At 43.3% G+C, this 17,972-nt stretch overlaps 1 protein-coding gene across 1 annotated transcript in view; it reads right to left on the reverse strand.

The window, feature by feature from the left end:
* LOC133536557 (cilia- and flagella-associated protein 44-like) overlaps window positions 1-17,972 on the reverse strand; it is a 66,711-nt gene that overhangs the window by 12,043 nt on the left and 36,696 nt on the right. Inside the window, exons 20-26 of the mRNA XM_061877185.1 lie at window positions 13,341-13,546; window positions 13,118-13,262; window positions 12,843-13,020; window positions 8,257-8,498; window positions 5,539-5,758; window positions 5,257-5,460; window positions 729-924 (exon numbers count right to left, since the gene is read on the reverse strand). Coding sequence (XP_061733169.1) covers window positions 729-924; window positions 5,257-5,460; window positions 5,539-5,758; window positions 8,257-8,498; window positions 12,843-13,020; window positions 13,118-13,262; window positions 13,341-13,546 — 1,391 coding nt within the window. The remainder of the gene's footprint in view (window positions 1-728; window positions 925-5,256; window positions 5,461-5,538; window positions 5,759-8,256; window positions 8,499-12,842; window positions 13,021-13,117; window positions 13,263-13,340; window positions 13,547-17,972) is intronic.

Consider the following 17,972-nt stretch of genomic DNA (forward strand, 5'->3'; position numbering starts at 1 on the left):
ACATATGCGACATGAGGAGTGCACACTTCTGCAAGTCACATATGCGACATGAGGAGTGCACACTTCTGCAAGTCACATATGCGACATGAGGAGTGCACACTTCTGCAAGTCACATATGCGACATGAGGAGTGCACACTTCTGCAAGTCACATATGCGACATGAGGAGTGCACACTTCTGCAAGTCACATTTGCGACATGAGGAGTGCACACTTCTGCAAGTCACATATGCGACATGAGGAGTGCACACTTCTGCAAGTCACATTTGCGACATGAGGAGTGCACACTTCTGCAAGTCACATATGCGACATGAGGAGTGCACACTTCTGCAAGTCACATATGCGACATGAGGAGTGCACACTTCTGCAAGTCACATATGCGACATGAGGAGTGCACACTTCTGCAAGTCACATTTGCGACATGAGGAGTGCACACTTCTGCAAGTCACATATGCGACATGAGGAGTGCACACTTCTGCAAGTCACATTTGCGACATGAGGAGTGCACACTTCTGCAAGTCACATATGCGACATGAGGAGTGCACACTTCTGCAAGTCACATTTGCGACATGAGGAGTGCACACTTCTGCAAGTCACATATGCGACATGAGGAGTGCACACTTCTGCAAGTCACATATGCGACATGAGGAGTGCACACTTCTGCAAGTCACATATGCGACATGAGGAGAGCACAAACATGCAAAGAGCAGGTGTGGGAAGACTCCCCTCACCTGTGTTTCCTACCGCCTCCTTCTGTTTAGCCCGCTTCATTTTCTTCTTGAAAACTTTGAGGAGATACTCTTCAAACTTCTTGTCGTCAGCCAAAGAGGCCCAAAAGGCTTTGGAAACAGCTTTTTCTCTCTCCTGCACCTTGGCAATGTCTCTGTGCTTCAATTCAAGCTCCTCCTGGCACTCTTCCAGCTTAGACTTTTGCACAAGAGGTGGAACAAATAATTAGTGGCGTGAGGCACCATCGATAGTGCTGGGATTTGAGAATCACATTTGCCAAATACAGCTAATTGGAATTTGTAATGTGCAAAAACACAAAACCACGTTGTATTATTGGTAAATAAAAACAGAATACATTGGTTTGCGAATCCTTTTCAACTTATATTAAATTCAATAAACTGCAAAGACAAGATATTTAATGTTCAAACTGAGAAACTGAATTTATTTTTGCAAATAATCAATAACTTAGAATTTAATGTCAGCAACACATTGCAACACAGTTTTGGGATTTTTACCAGTGTGGTACATGGCCTTTCCTTTTAACAACACTCTGTAAACGTTTGGGAACTAAGGAGACCAGTTTTTAATGCTTTTCAGGTGGAATTCTTTCCCATTCTTGCTTGATGTACAACTTAAGTTGTTCAAGGGTCTCCATTGCGGTATTTTACGTTTCATAATGGGCCACACATTTTCAATGGGAGACAGACCTGGACTACAGGCAGGCCAGTCTAGTACCCGTGCAGAATTGTCTTGCTGAAATAAGCAGGGGCGTCCATGCTTGGATGGCAACATATGTTGCTCCAAAACCTGTATGTACCTTTCAGCATTAATGGTGGCTTCACAGATGTGTAAGTTACCCATGCCTTGGGCACTAATACACCCCCATACCATCACACATGTGTAAGTTACCCATGTCTTGGGCACTAATACACCCCCATACCATCACACATGTGTAAGTTACCCATGCCTTGGGCACTAATACACCCCCATACCATCACACATGTGTAAGTTACCCATGTCTTGGGCACTAATACACCCCCATACCATCACACATGTGTAAGTTACCCATGCCTTGGGCACTAATACACCCCCATACCATCACACATGTGTAAGTTACCCATGTCTTGGGCACTAATACACCCCCATACCATCACACATGTGTAAGTTACCCATGCCTTGGGCACTAATACACCCCCATACCATCACACATGTGTAAGTTACCCATGTCTTGGGCACTAATACACCCCCATACCATCACACATGTGTAAGTTACCCATGCCTTGGGCACTAATACACCCCCATACCATCACACGTAAGTTACCCATGTCTTGGGCACTAATACACCCCCATACCATCACACATGTGTAAGTTACCCATGTCTTGGGCACTAATACACCCCCATACCATCACACATGTGTAAGTTACCCATGTCTTGGGCACTAATACACCCCCATACCATCACACATGTGTAAGTTACCCATGTCTTGGGCACTAATACACCCCCATACCATCACACATGTGTAAGTTACCCATGTCTTGGGCACTAATACACCCCCATACCATCACACATGTGTAAGTTACCCATGTCTTGGGCACTAATACACCCCCATACCATCACACGTAAGTTACCCATGTCTTGGGCACTAATACACCCCCATACCATCACACATGTGTAAGTTACCCATGTCTTGGGCACTAATACACCCCCATACCATCACACATGTGTAAGTTACCCATGTCTTGGGCACTAATACACCCCCATACCATCACACATGTGTAAGTTACCCATGTCTTGGGCACTAATACACCCCCATACCATCACACATGTGTAAGTTACCCATGTCTTGGGCACTAATACACCCCCATACCATCACACATGTGTAAGTTACCCATGTCTTGGGCACTAATACACCCCCATACCATCACACATGTGTAAGTTACCCATGTCTTGGGCACTAATACACCCCCATACCATCACACATGTGTAAGTTACCCATGTCTTGGCCACTAATACACCCCCATACCATCACACATGTGTATGTTACCCATGTCTTGGGCACTAATACACCCCCATACCATCACACATGTGTAAGTTACCCATGTCTTGGGCACTAATACACCCCCATACCATCACACATGTGTAAGTTACCCATGTCTTGGGCACTAATACACCCCCATACCATCACACATGTGTAAGTTACCCATGTCTTGGGCACTAATACACCCCCATACCATCACACATGTGTAAGTTACCCATGCCTTGGGCACTAATACACCCCCATACCATCACACATGTGTAAGTTACCCATGTCTTGGGCACTAATACACCCCCATACCATCACACATGTGTAAGTTACCCATGTCTTGGGCACTAATACACCCCCATACCATCACACATGTGTAAGTTACCCATGTCTTGGGCACTAATACACCCCCATACCATCACACATGTGTAAGTTACCCATGTCTTGGGCACTAATACACCCCCATACCATCACACATGTGTAAGTTACCCATGTCTTGGCCACTAATACACCCCCATACCATCACACATGTGTAAGTTACCCATGTCTTGGGCACTAATACACCCCCATACCATCACACATGTGTAAGTTACCCATGTCTTGGGCACTAATACACCCCCATACCATCACACATGTGTAAGTTACCCATGTCTTGGGCACTAATACACCCCCATACCATCACAGATGTGTAAGTTACCCATGTCTTGGCCACTAATACACCCCCATACCATCACACTTGTGTAAGTTACCCATGTCTTGGGCACTAATACACCCCCATACCATCACACATGTGTAAGTTACCCATGTCTTGGGCACTAATACACCCCCATACCATCACAGATGTGTAAGTTACCCATGTCTTGGGCACTAATACACCCCCATACCATCACACATGTGTAAGTTACCCATGCCTTGGGCACTAATACACCCCCATACCATCACACATGTGTAAGTTACCCATGCCTTGGGCACTAATGCACCCCCATACCATCACACATGTGTAAGTTACCCATGCCTTGGGCACTAATACACCCCCATACCATCACACATGTGTAAGTTACCCATGCCTTGGGCACTAATACACCCTCATACCATCACACATGTGTAAGTTAGTCATGTCTTGTTCACTAATACACCCCCATACCATCACACATGTGTAAGTTACCCATGTCTTGGGCACTAATACACCCCCATACCATCACACATGTGTAAGTTACCCATGTCTTGGGCACTAATACACCCCCATACCATCACACATGTGTAAGTTACCCATGTCTTGGGCACTAATACACCCCCATACCATCACACATGTGTAAGTTACCCATGTCTTGGGCACTAATACACCCCCATACCATCACACATGTGTAAGTTACCCATGTCTTGGGCACTAATACACCCCCATACCATCACACATGTGTAAGTTACCCATGTCTTGGGCACTAATACACCCCCATATCATCACACATGCTGGCTTTTACATTTTCACGCTACAACAATCACTAATACACCCCCATACCATCACACATGCTGGCTTTTACACTCGTGTCGATAACATTCCAGATGGTTCTTTTCCTCTATGGTTCGGAGGACACAACATTCCCAAAAATGTTAAATGTGGACTCATCAGAGATGCATCTGTCTATCTTAGATGAGCTCGGTCCCAGTGAAGCCGGCGGCATTTCTGGGTGTTGTTGATGGGTGGCTTTTGCTTTGCATAGTAGAGTTTTAACTTGCACTTACAGATGTAGTGACACACTGTAGTTACTGACAGTGATTTTCTGAAGTATTCCTGAGCCCATGTGGTGATATTCTTTACACACTGATGTCACTTTTTGATACAGTACCACCGAAGGTCTGTAATATCATGGCTTACATGCAGTGATTTCTCCAGATTCTCCGAACATTTTGATGATATTACGGAACCTAGATGGTGAAATCCCTAAATTCCTTGCAATAGCTTGTTGAGAAATGTTGTCCTTAAACAATTTGTTCAGGCATTTGTTTACAAAGTGTTGACCCTCGCTCCATCCATGTTTGTGAATGACTGAACATTTCATGGAAGCTGCTTTTGTACCCAATGACGGCACCCACCTGCTCCCAATTAGCCTGCACACCTGTGGGATGTTCCAAATAAACATTTGATGAGCATTCCTCATCTTTCTCTGTTTTTTTGTCACTTGCAGCAGCTTTTTTGAAAGATGTTGCAGGCATCAAATTCCAAATGTGCTAATATTTGCACTAAATAACAAAGTTTACCAGTTTGAACGTTAAGTATCTTGTTTTCGCAGTCTATTCAATTGAATATAAGTTGAAAAGGATTTGCAAATCTTCGTATTCTGTTTTTAGTTATGATTTACATAACATGCCAACTTCACTGGTTTTGGGTTTTGTACTCTGATTCAGTTATTAGCATGTTTTGTACTCTGATTCAGTTATTAGCATGTTTAAAGTGGTGGCAAAAACATGTTACACAAAGTGTTTTTGACAAAAATGAGCAACATCTCACCATCAAGTGGTTCTCCTCTTTCAGATGCATGTTCAGCTTCTCCTGCAACACTTTCTCACTCTTGTCCACCTCCTTCAGGAGCAGCAGTTCCTGGTAAAGCGTCAGCTGACGAAGGTCGCCAAGTTTAAGCTTCCAGTCCAGCAACTCTGCCTTCTTAAGACACATCAGGTGCTTCTTGTCAAACTGATGCACCAAGCTTTCCATCTTCAAGAATCAGAGCGTCCACAGTTAGGATCTTGTGTTTATACACACATACTTGATGGAGATATAATGGTAACAGACCTTTTCTAAGAGAGAGTCCTGTATGTGGAGACATTTGCTCTCCTTGTTCGTCTCGCTTGGATGTTCTTCCTGCTCCTCTTCAGGCTCTTGTTCTTCTTCTTCTTCGATGGCTAGAGATGACAACATTTCCATTTCCTCGACTTCCTCCACCACTTCCACTTCCTTCTTTAGTTCCTTGAGCAAACCTACCTCCTGATTGTCCAGGTCTGTACACTGAAACCTGAAACATTTGGATAAATCCATCATTTTTCTTTACACAATTCAATCACAGATATTAATCATATAATCACTCTTTAAAGGCTTCCAAAACTCGCATTGTTGGAAAAGTTCAAATCACTTAGATTTAGTTCTTCCTGTTCTTATAAGAAATAAGTTTGCATTCTGAAAGACAATGGCCTGATTATTGCCCTCACAGATCAAAGCCGTTGGCTTGGAAATCTTTCCTTACCCACATTATACGTGTTTTCGCCAGAGCGTGCTGGAAACTGTACAAGAATACAGACCAGATGTTTCTCCTCAATTGAGCTGAATCGAATTCTGTCTCTGTTTATTTCCTTGCTTCTAGTCTTGTTTAACAGATGTCATTGATGTTTGAACCTGACAATAAGTGTGGAGACTCTAAGTCAGTGTTTTTCAACCTTTTCTGAGCACATTTTTTTCATTGAAAAAATCCTGAGGCACACCACCAGCAGAAATCATTGAAAAATGAAACTCAGCAGCCAATATTGACAATTAAAAAGTCGTTATTGCAATTGTTGGATATGAATTCAAACCATAACCAACCATGCATCACTATAACTTGTCACATCACGCCGTGACTAATTTGGCGGTTTTTGACGTTTTCCTGTGTGTCGTGTTTTAGTTCTTTACTTGTGCTCTTATTTCAGTGGCAGTTTCATGTTTTCCTTGAACGCTGTTCCCCGCACCTGCTTTGTTTTCGCATTCAAGACTATTTAAGTTGTGTGGACGCTATCCTTCTTTGCGGGGACATTGATTGTCTTGTCATGTACGGATGCACTTTGTGGACGCCATCTGCTCCACAAGTCTCTGCTGTCGTCTAGCATTCTGTTTTTGTTTACTTTGCAGCCAGTTCAGTTTTAGTTTCGTTTTTGCAGAGCCGTCCCTAAGCTTCAATGCCTTTTACTCAGCTACACTCGCCTTTTGTTTATTTTTGGTTTAAGCGTTTGTTACCTTTTTACCTACACGCTCCCTTCCGCATATTGTGATCAGGACAAACCATGTTCCCGACATCTCCAACGCAATTAGCGACCTGCTGCCACCTACTGATTTGGAAGCATATTACACGGTTACTCTGCCGAGCTCAACAACGGCACATTATTTGCGGGATAGTAATTTCTGGTTTGCAAAAAATATTTGAACCCAAATAGGTGAATCTACATTAATATTCCAAGGCCTGCCAGACTGTATCTCAGTGGATGAAAAACACTGCTTTAAGTAACCCAGGTCTTGTAGCCCCTTTACTCTCTGCACCTTATGCTATCTGACTTTCAAGAACTTCAGACCATAAATACTTATTACTAACGTGAAGTCATGGTGGGATGTCACCTGCGGACTTCTACAGCTGAATTCTTTACTTTTTTCCAAGATGGCACAGCTGTAGTGGCAGCTGTTGGCTCCGTGCTCTTGTGTTATCCTTTTCTGTTCCTGATGTTTCCTTCTTGTTTTCATGTGTTTTTTAGCCTTTTGGTTCCGGACCCTTTGGGACTGTGTGACAAGGGGTGGCACTTTCGTGACTTCTGCCGTGCTTTTTTTGTGGACTTCTGGAGCTTCCTCCCGGGAGCCTTTTGGCCATAGAGACCAACTTCTGGGTCTCTGCCACACCAGAGTCCGTTTGGAGGGACTGGAGGAGATGCGGATGAAGAGACAGGACTGCGGAGCTGGCACTGAGCGCCGGGTTGGACAAGCTTCACAGTGTCTTGGCTGAATGATCAGGTATCGGACACCTCGGTCTCCTCGCTCATCCATGCGGACTGGACACTGGTCGAGAGTGGACACTGGCCGAAAGTGGAGTCGGCTCTCTTGGTTGCTTTGTTGGGTCTGCTCCTGTCTCTGGTCATGCTCCCCCCACCCCAGCAGACGATAACGTGGAACACTGCAGAGGCCACCACATTGTCTGTTTTTTTTGTTGTTTTACTTTTTTGGCTGTGTGTAGAATTGGCTGCTTGCACCAGCTTCTGCTCTTTTAATGTCCTTTGTGTTCTTTGATGTTTCCCCCTCTTACACACGTTTATGTGTGCTATTGCTATGAGTTTTGTTTTTCTTCCTTGGCCTTGGCCTGGACCCCCTCTCCAGGGGGCCTAGGCTTAGCCTGAATATTTACCTGTTTAACCTTATTTTTCTCACCTTTTTTGTAAGGAGCGCCAGAAGTTATGTGGGCCTACCGAGGATGTCGTAGTGGTTTGTGCAGCCCTTTGAGACACTAGTGATTTAGGGCTATATAAGTATACATTGATTGATTGATTGAAGTTGGCAGACCCGTCAGTGGTTCTGTTCTGTCTCCTTGTAATGTTGGTCTGCTCTTGAAAGGGATTGTGCTGAAAATTTTAATTTCCCCTCAGGGATTATTAAAGTATATCTGATTCTGATTCTGATCTGTTTAAATAATTGGGAACATTTCATAGAAAACCAATTGAAGTCTATCCAGCCATGATGGAAATCTTTAATGAACAGCCCTCAAAAGGAAGCTGGCTCCGGTACCTCTGCTCCCTCAGCATTCTGTATCTGTCCAAGGTGGCTCGGTTGCATCGCTGCCTCATGTCTGGGATTTCCTCGGGTCTTATAGTGGGCAGGTGGGGTGGACAGCGGTGGAGATGTGGAGGCAGAAGACTCTGGACCCTCTCGAGCTGCTGAGCTGTTGCCCGTAATTTTGATAAGACGCAAAATTTGGAATCCCGCAAAGCCCAGATCTCTCTGTTTATCTCAGTCTGTTTCTCGCGTATCTAAAAAAAAAAGGATGGAGAATATTTGTTACATCTCGATCGGCCTTTTGAAGATATAAAAAATGAACGTTTGTACAAAACCCAAAACCAGTGAAGTTGGCACGTTGTGTAAATCATAAATAAAAACAGAATACATCCATCCATCCATTTTCTACCGCTTATTCCATTTCGGGGTCAATGATTTGCAAATCCTTTCCAACTTATATTCAATTGAATAGACTGCAAAGACAAGATATTTAACGTTCAAACTGAGAATTTTTAATTTTTTTGCAAATAATCATTAACTTAGAATTTAATGGCAGCAACACATTGCAAAAAGGTTGGCACAGGGACATTTTTACCAGTGTGTTACATGGCCTTTCCTTTAAACAACACTCAGTAAACGTTTGGGAACTGAGGGGACACATTTTTTAAGCTTTTCAGGTGGAATTATTTCCCATTCTTGCTTAAGTTGTTCAACAGTCCGAGGTCTCCGTTGTCGTATTCTAGGCTTTGAATTGCGCCACACATTTTTAACGGGAGACATGTATGGAATACAGGCAGGCCAGTCGAGTACCCGCACTCTTTTATTGGGATTGTCTTGCTGAAATAAGCAGGGGCGTCCATGATAACGTTGCTTGGATGACAACATATGTTGCTCCAAAACCTGTATCTACCTTTCAGCATTAATGGTGCCTTCACAGATGTGTAAGTTACCCATGTTTTGGGCACTAATACACCCCCATACCATCACACATGTGTAAGTTAGTCATGCCTTGGGCACTAATACACCCCCATACCATCACATATGTGCAAGTTACCCATGTCTTGGGCACTAATACACCCCCATACCATCACACATGTGTAAGTTACCCATGTCTTGGGCACTAATACACCCCCATACCATCACACATGTGTAAGTTACCCATGTCTTGGGCACTAATACACCCCCATACCATCACACATGTGTAAGTTACCCATGTCTTGGGCACTAATACACCCCCATACCATCACACATGTGTAAGTTACCCATGTCTTGGGCACTAATACACCCCCATACCATCACACTATGTGTAAGTTACCCATGTCTTGGGCACTAATACACCCCCATACCATCACACATGTGTAAGTTAGTCATGCCTTGGGCACTAATACACCCCCATACCATCACACATGTGTAAGTTACCCATGTCTTGGGCACTAATACACCCCCATACCATCACACATGTGTAAGTTACCCATGTCTTGGGCACTAATACACCCCCATACCATCACACATGTGTAAGTTACCCATGCCTTGGGCACTAATACACCCCCATACCATCACACATGTGTAAGGTACCCATGTTTTGGCCACTAATACACCCCCATACCATCACACATGTGTAAGTTACCCATGCCTTGGGCACTAATACACCCCCATACCATCACACATGTGTAAGTTACCCATGCCTTGGGCACTAATACACCCCCATACCATCACACATGTGTAAGGTACCCATGTTTTGGCCACTAATACACCCCCATACCATCACACATGTGTAAGTTACCCATGTCTTGGGCACTAATACACCCCCATACCATCACACATGTGTAAGTTACCCATGCCTTGGGCACTAATACACCCCCATACCATCACACATGTGTAAGTTAGTCATGCCTTGGGCACTAATACACCCCCATACCATCACATATGTGCAAGTTACCCATGTCTTGGGCACTAATACACCCCCATACCATCACACATGTGTAAGTTACCCATGTTTTGGGCACTAATACACCCCCATACCATCACACATGTGTAAGTTACCCATGTCTTGGGCACTAATACACCCCCATACCATCACACATGTGTAAGTTACCCATGTCTTGGGCACTAATACACCCCCATACCATCACACATGTGTAAGTTACCCATGTCTTGGGCACTAATACACCCCCATACCATCACACTATGTGTAAGTTACCCATGTCTTGGGCACTAATACACCCCCATACCATCACACATGTGTAAGTTACCCATGTCTTGGGCACTACTACACCCCCATACCATTACACATGTGTAAGTTACCCATGTCTTGGGCACTAATACACCCCCATACCATCACACATGTGTAAGTTACCCATGTCTTGGGCACTAATACACCCCCATACCATCACACATGTGTAAGTTACCCATGTTTTGGGCACTAATACACCCCCATACCATCACACATGTGTAAGTTAGTCATGCCTTGGGCACTAATACACCCCCATACCATCACACATGTGTAAGTTACCCATGTCTTGGGCACTAATACACCCCCATACCATCACACATGTGTAAGTTACCCATGTCTTGGCCACTAATACACCCCCATACCATCACACATGTGTAAGTTACCCATGCCTTGGGCACTAATACACCCCCATACCATCACACATGTGTAAGGTACCCATGTTTTGGCCACTAATACACCCCCATACCATCACACATGTGTAGGTTACCCATGCCTTGGGCACTAATACACCCCCATACCATCACACATGTGTAAGTTACCCATGCCTTGGGCACTAATACACCCCCATACCATCACACATGTGTAAGGTACCCATGTTTTGGCCACTAATACACCCCCATACCATCACACATGTGTAAGTTACCCATGTCTTGGGCACTAATACACCCCCATACCATCACACATGTGTAAGTTACCCATGCCTTGGGCACTAATACACCCCCATACCATCACACATGTGTAAGTTAGTCATGCCTTGGGCACTAATACACCCCCATACCATCACATATGTGCAAGTTACCCATGTCTTGGGCACTAATACACCCCCATACCATCACACATGTGTAAGTTACCCATGTCTTGGGCACTAATACACCCCCATACCATCACACATGTGTAAGTTACCCATGTCTTGGGCACTAATACACCCCCATACCATCACACATGTGTAAGTTACCCATGTCTTGGGCACTAATACACCCCCATACCATCACACATGTGTAAGTTACCCATGTCTTGGGCACTAATACACCCCCATACCATCACACATGTGTAAGTTACCCATGTCTTGGGCACTAATACACCCCCATACCATCACACATGTGTAAGTTACCCATGTCTTGGGCACTAATACACCCCCATACCATCACACATGTGTAAGTTACCCATGTCTTGGGCACTAATACACCCCCATACCATCACACATGTGTAAGTTACCCATGTTTTGGGCACTAATACACCCCCATACCATCACACATGTGTAAGTTAGTCATGCCTTGGGCACTAATACACCCCCATACCATCACACATGTGTAAGTTACCCATGTCTTGGGCACTAATACACCCCCATACCATCACACATGTGTAAGTTACCCATGTGTTGGCCACTAATACACCCCCATACCATCACACATGTGTAAGTTACCCATGCCTTGGGCACTAATACACCCCCATACCATCACACATGCTGGCTTTTTAACTTTGCGCCTATAACAATTCAGATGGTTCTTTTCCTCTTTGGTCTGGTCTATGGACTCGTCAGACCACAGAACACTTTTCCACTTTGCACCAGTCCATCTTAGATGAGCTCGGGCCCAGCAAAGCCGGCGGCGTTTCTGGAAGTTGTTGATAAATGGCTTTTGCTTAGCATAGTAGAGTTTTAACTTGCACTTACAGATTTAGCGACAAATTGGAGTTACTGACACTGGTTTTCTGAAGTGTTCCGAAGCCCCATGTGGTGATATCCTTTACAAACTGGTGTCGCTTTTTGATGCAGTACCGCCTGAGGGATCGACAGTCTGTAATATCATCGCTTACGTGCAGTGATTTCTGCAGATTCCCTGAACCTTTTGAGGATATTACGGACGGTAGATGGTGAAATCCCTACACTCCTTGCAATAGCTTGTTGAGAAATGTTCTTAAACTAATCGCCGATTTGCTCAGGCATTTGTTGACAAAGTGGTGACCCTCGCCCCGTCCTTGTTTGTGAATGACTGAACATTTCACGGAAGCTACTTTTATACCCAATCATGGGACCCACCTGTTCCCAATTAACCTGTTTACCTGTTGGATGTTCCAAATAAGTGTTTGATGAGCATCCCTCAACTTTCTCAGTCTTTTTTGCCACTTATGCCAGCTTTTTTGAAACGTGTTGCAAGAATCAAATTCCAAATGTTTGCAAAAAAATAAAGTTTTCCAGTTCGAACGTTAAGTATCTTGTCTGTGAAGTCTATTCAATTGAATATAAGTTGAAAAGGATTTGCAAATCATTGTATTTTGTTTTTATTTAGCATTTACACAAGGTGCCAACTTCACTGGTTTTAGTGTTTGTGCTTTGATGAGTAAAATACTGTAGTTTGTGCTTTACATTGTTCTCCAGGTCTGTCATCTCAGACTTCTTTCTGTCCGCACTCATTCGCAGATGTTTTGGTAAAGTGAAGTTTTCATCCGTCTTAAGTTTCAAGTCTCCAATGTTCTCTTTGGCTTCAATGATAGCCTTCACATCTTGTGGGTCTTCACAGTCCTTCTTCGGCTTCTCTGCATAACTTAAAGAGTAAAAAGAACAACAACAACATGGACCATTGGAAAAGGACTTCATGAGTCCAATTCCAATACGCCTGCATTGACCGTGACCTCACTCACAGTTTATCCCATTCCTGCTTCCTCTTCTCAATCTTGGCCTGTGCTTGTTCAGCTTTCTCCGCAGCCTTTCGGAGGCGTTCAATCTGCCGATCTGCCAGCTTTATCCCCGAAGGACGGGTCACCAGGGTGTGAGGCACATCTGCCTCTGGCAATGCACGGATCAACAATAATTGATCCTTCTACAGTGTTGTATTCCTTTTTTTTTTTTAAAGCTCCCTCTCACCGTCTGTTTCACTTTTGTCTTTTACAGGTTGGTCTTTGGATTTTCGACGTTCGCTTTGAGCAGTTTCCTTCCCGTAGGACTCGGCGGATCTGCATTGCTGTTGGACGTGCTCCGAAGAAAGTGGCGGAATATGGTAGGTGGAAACTTTGTGACCAGTGTGGATGGCAAACACAGTGAGTCTGTCAGACTCTGAAGAGCCATTGAACCTGGAAGCACAACCCACCAAAAACGTTTTTTTAATTGTGGTCCTAGACTTCTTTGTTGGTCTTTTGTCCATTTAGAACAGTATTGATCATTTATAACATACCATATTTTCCAGACTATAAGGCGCACTTAAAATCCTTTTTTTCCCCTCAAAACTTGACAGTGCGCCTAATGTACGGGATACTTCTGGTTTTGTTTATCAAACTCGAAGCAATTTTATTTGGTACATGATGTAATGAAAACTGTGACTAGTAGATGGCAGTCAAACATAAGAGATATGTGTAGACTGCACAATGATTGCAATATGACTCAAGTAAACAACACCAACATTTTATATGTTCCATTAAAATATAGAACATCACACACGGCACCAAAAAATCAATCAAAATTATATAGTACGGCTTTGGTAAGCTATGAAGCCACACCACCTGATGGATTGTCGGTGTATTAAACATGCAAGTATTATTATGGTGTGTTTATAAGGTAAGACATGTTATTTGGCATTTTATTTTGCAATATTATGCAAAAGCAACTTTTCTTACCTTCTCGTACCTGCTGATCTGTATTTGGAATCTGCATAAATCCTGAAAAATTGCACGCGTCCGCCTTTGTAGTCTGTGGCGACCCCGTAGTCGATAAGCTTCTTCTTGTTATGGGACGTTCATCATCCGCTGTTGCCATTTCTAATATAAAGTAGTGTAAAGTTCTTACTTATACATGTCAGTAAACTCGCCATGAAAGCACTAAAACATACCGGTGTAGTGAGTTTACATTATCCATCAAAGGAACTTTAGTTATTAGAGAGTTTTGGTCGGACGTTTTTTCACGGGACACATTTCCAATGTTGTTGTTTCCGGATGAGGAGATGCTGCTCTGTTATTTATTACGGGACAAGCGGTAGAAAATGGATGGATAATAATAATATGACTCCTTTAATGCGCCTTATAAACCGGTGCACCTTGTATATAAAAAAAGATCGAAAATAGACCATTCATTGACAGTGCGCCTTATAATCCGGTGCGCCCTATGGTCCGGGAAATACGGTAATTGAAAAATGGGAACTTTTTATATACCCTGAACATAGGGAGACTCTCATTCACCCCAAGTTGGTAATCCTTTTTAAATGCCTTAATGTTATCATACAACAGAACATGCAGCGCCGGTGCAAAATGTTTTGGGCTACAGAAGCACTAGTTTCCACAGTCAACAAGGTCTCAAAGTTTGCAACGAGGTGCGCACCACTTAACATGAATCATGATATCAAGTCGATACTGGAATTATCTGAGGAACGTCGACTTAAAAGGGTCACGGTATTTAGGGTTGCCTACCCATACCTTGAAAAACAGAATCATTCCATCTTAGAGAAGTTTGTGATTCTTGTTTCGCTGAAAAGGGACACACTTTGACTTGTATTTTACAGAGAATCAAAAATATTCTATAAAATGTCAATGGAGCTCTTTGAGTACTTTGAAGGAAGAAAAACGCTATATAAGTATTTTCTATTACCATTAGAGTTATCTGCCGAGCTTTGGTCTTCTGACTTAACCTCTTAAGGCCCAAGCTGTTTGTTACATGTTTTTTTTTATTTCTCTTTGCTATTTGGGCTTATTGGACCCTAATTAGAATAAAAACTAAGAATCATCTTTTGATATGATGTACTCAGTCCATAAGTACACAACCGTGTACTTCATGTTTAGTGACTTGCAAATTTTTATTTTTACACTTTTTTTTTCCAAATTCCATTGTATGTTATACTCTTCTGACACCACCAGATGGCAATATAAGTGTCCACATAAGTGGCCATAAGACCCCAATTCAGTAGTGTACACAATTTTGGAAAAAAGAGCTAAAACAGAACCCGGGGGCCAAATTTAGAGAAAAAAATTTGTCTGGGGCCGGTATATGATACAAAACCTCACAATAATTTCTGAAACGTTATGATCGACCGCCTTAAAAAGCGGAATGTTATTTTACTTTTTTTTTTAGTGACTGAGACACGCAGAATGTACATGAAAATAAAGACTGTGGGATTTACAATATTAACTATGAAGGATAAAACACAGAATATTGACACCATATGAACGTCACCTACCCTTTCTATCGAAATATTTTACAATCAAGTGAAAAGCAACAAAAATGCAACAAACATAGCAAATTTTGAACCCGAAGGGTAAAAATAAACCCCACCTACAATCTGATTTATGTGATATATCAATAAACTTTTGAAAATTTGTTGTAAAAATCTCCTTCCGTGTCTGTCCCTGATATCTGCATTTCAGGCTGACACTCTGTGGAAACGCTTCCCACCCACACTGCTTGGTGTCTCGTCTGAGCTGCTGTGACTTACAAACCCCGTTGCCATATGAGTTGGGAAATTGTGTTAGATGTAAATATAAACAAAATACAATGATTTGCAAATCCTTTTCAAGCCATATTCAGTTGAATATGCTATAAAGACAAGATATTTGATGTTCAAACTCATAAACTTTGTTTTTTTTGCAAATAATAATTAACTTAGAATTTCATGGCTACAACACGTGCCAAAGTAATTGGGAAAGGGCATGTTCACCACTGTGTTACATCACCTTTTCTTTTAACAACACTCAATAAACGTTTGGGAACTGAGGAAACTAATTGTTGAAGCTTTGAAAGTGGAATTCTTTCCCATTCTTGTTTTATGTAGAGCTTCAGTCCATCAACAGTCCGGGGTCTCCGCTGTCCTATTTTACGCTTCATAATGCGCCACACATTTTCCATGGGAGACAGGTCTGGACTGCAGGCGGGCCAGGAGAGTTCCCCTCACTCTTTTATCACGAAGCCACGCTGTTGTAACACGTGACTTGGCATTGTCTTGCTAAAAAAAAAACAGGGGCGTCCATGATAACTTTTCTTAGATGACAACATACGTTGCTCCAAAACCTGTATGTACATTTCAGCATTAATGGTGCCTTCACAGATGTGTAAGTTACCCATGCCTTGGGCACTAATACATCCCCATACCATCACACATGTGTAAGTTACCCATGTCTTGGGCACTAATACACCCCCATACCATCACACATGTGTAAGTTACCCATGCCTTGGGCACTAATACACCCCCATACCATCACACATGTGTAAGTTACCCATGTCTTGGGCACTAATACACCCCCATACCATCACACATGTGTAAGTTACCCATGTCTTGGGCACTAATACACCCCCATACCATCACACATGTGTAAGTTACCCATGTCTTGGGCACTAATACACCCCCATACCATCACACATGTGTAAGTTACCCATGCCTTGGGCACTAATACACCCCCATACCATCACACATGTGTAAGTTACCCATGCTTTGGGCACTAATACACCCCCATACCATCACACATGTGTAAGTTACCCATGTCTTGGGCACTAATACACCCCCATACCATCACACATGTGTAAGTTACCCATGCTTTGGGCACTAATACACCCCCATACCATCACACATGTGTAAGTTACCCATGTCTTGGGCACTAATACACCCCCATACCATCACACATGTGTAAGTTACCCATGTCTTGGGCACTAATACACCCCCATACCATCACACATGTGTAAGTTACCCATGTCTTGGGCACTAATACACCCCCATACCATCACACATGTGTAAGTTACCCATGCCTTGGGCACTAATACACCCCCATACCATCACACATGTGTAAGTTACCCATGTCTTGGGCACTAATACACCCCCATACCATCACACATGTGTAAGTTACCCATGCCTTGGGCACTAATACACCACCATACCATCACACATGTGTAAGTTACCCATGCCTTGGGCACTAATACACCCCCATACCATCACACATGTGTAAGATACCCATGTCTTGGGCACTAATACACCACCATACCATCACACATGTGTAAGTTACCCATGTCTTGGGCACTAATACACCCCCATACCATCACACATGTGTAAGTTACCCATGCCTTGGGCACTAATACACCCCCATACCATCACACAAGTGTAAGTTACCCATGTCTTGGGCACTAATACACCCCCATACCATCACACATGTGTAAGTTACCCATGTCTTGGGCAATAATACACCCCCATACCATCACACATGTGTAAGTTACCCATGTCTTGGGCACTAATACACCCCCATACCATCACACATGTGTAAGTTACCCATGTCTTGGGCACTAATACACCCCCATACCATCACACATGTGTAAGTTACCCATGTCTTGGGCACTAATACACCCCCATACCATCACACATGTGTAAGTTACCCATGTCTTGGGCACTAATACACCCCCATACCATCACACATGTGTAAGTTACCCATGCCTTGGGCACTAATACACCCCCATACCATCACACATGTGTAAGTTACCCATGTCTTGGGCACTAATACACCCCCATACCATCACACATGTGTAAGTTACCCA

This window comes from Nerophis ophidion, linkage group LG17 (genome assembly GCF_033978795.1).
Source record: "Nerophis ophidion isolate RoL-2023_Sa linkage group LG17, RoL_Noph_v1.0, whole genome shotgun sequence".
Taxonomy (NCBI): Eukaryota; Metazoa; Chordata; class Actinopteri; order Syngnathiformes; family Syngnathidae; genus Nerophis; species Nerophis ophidion.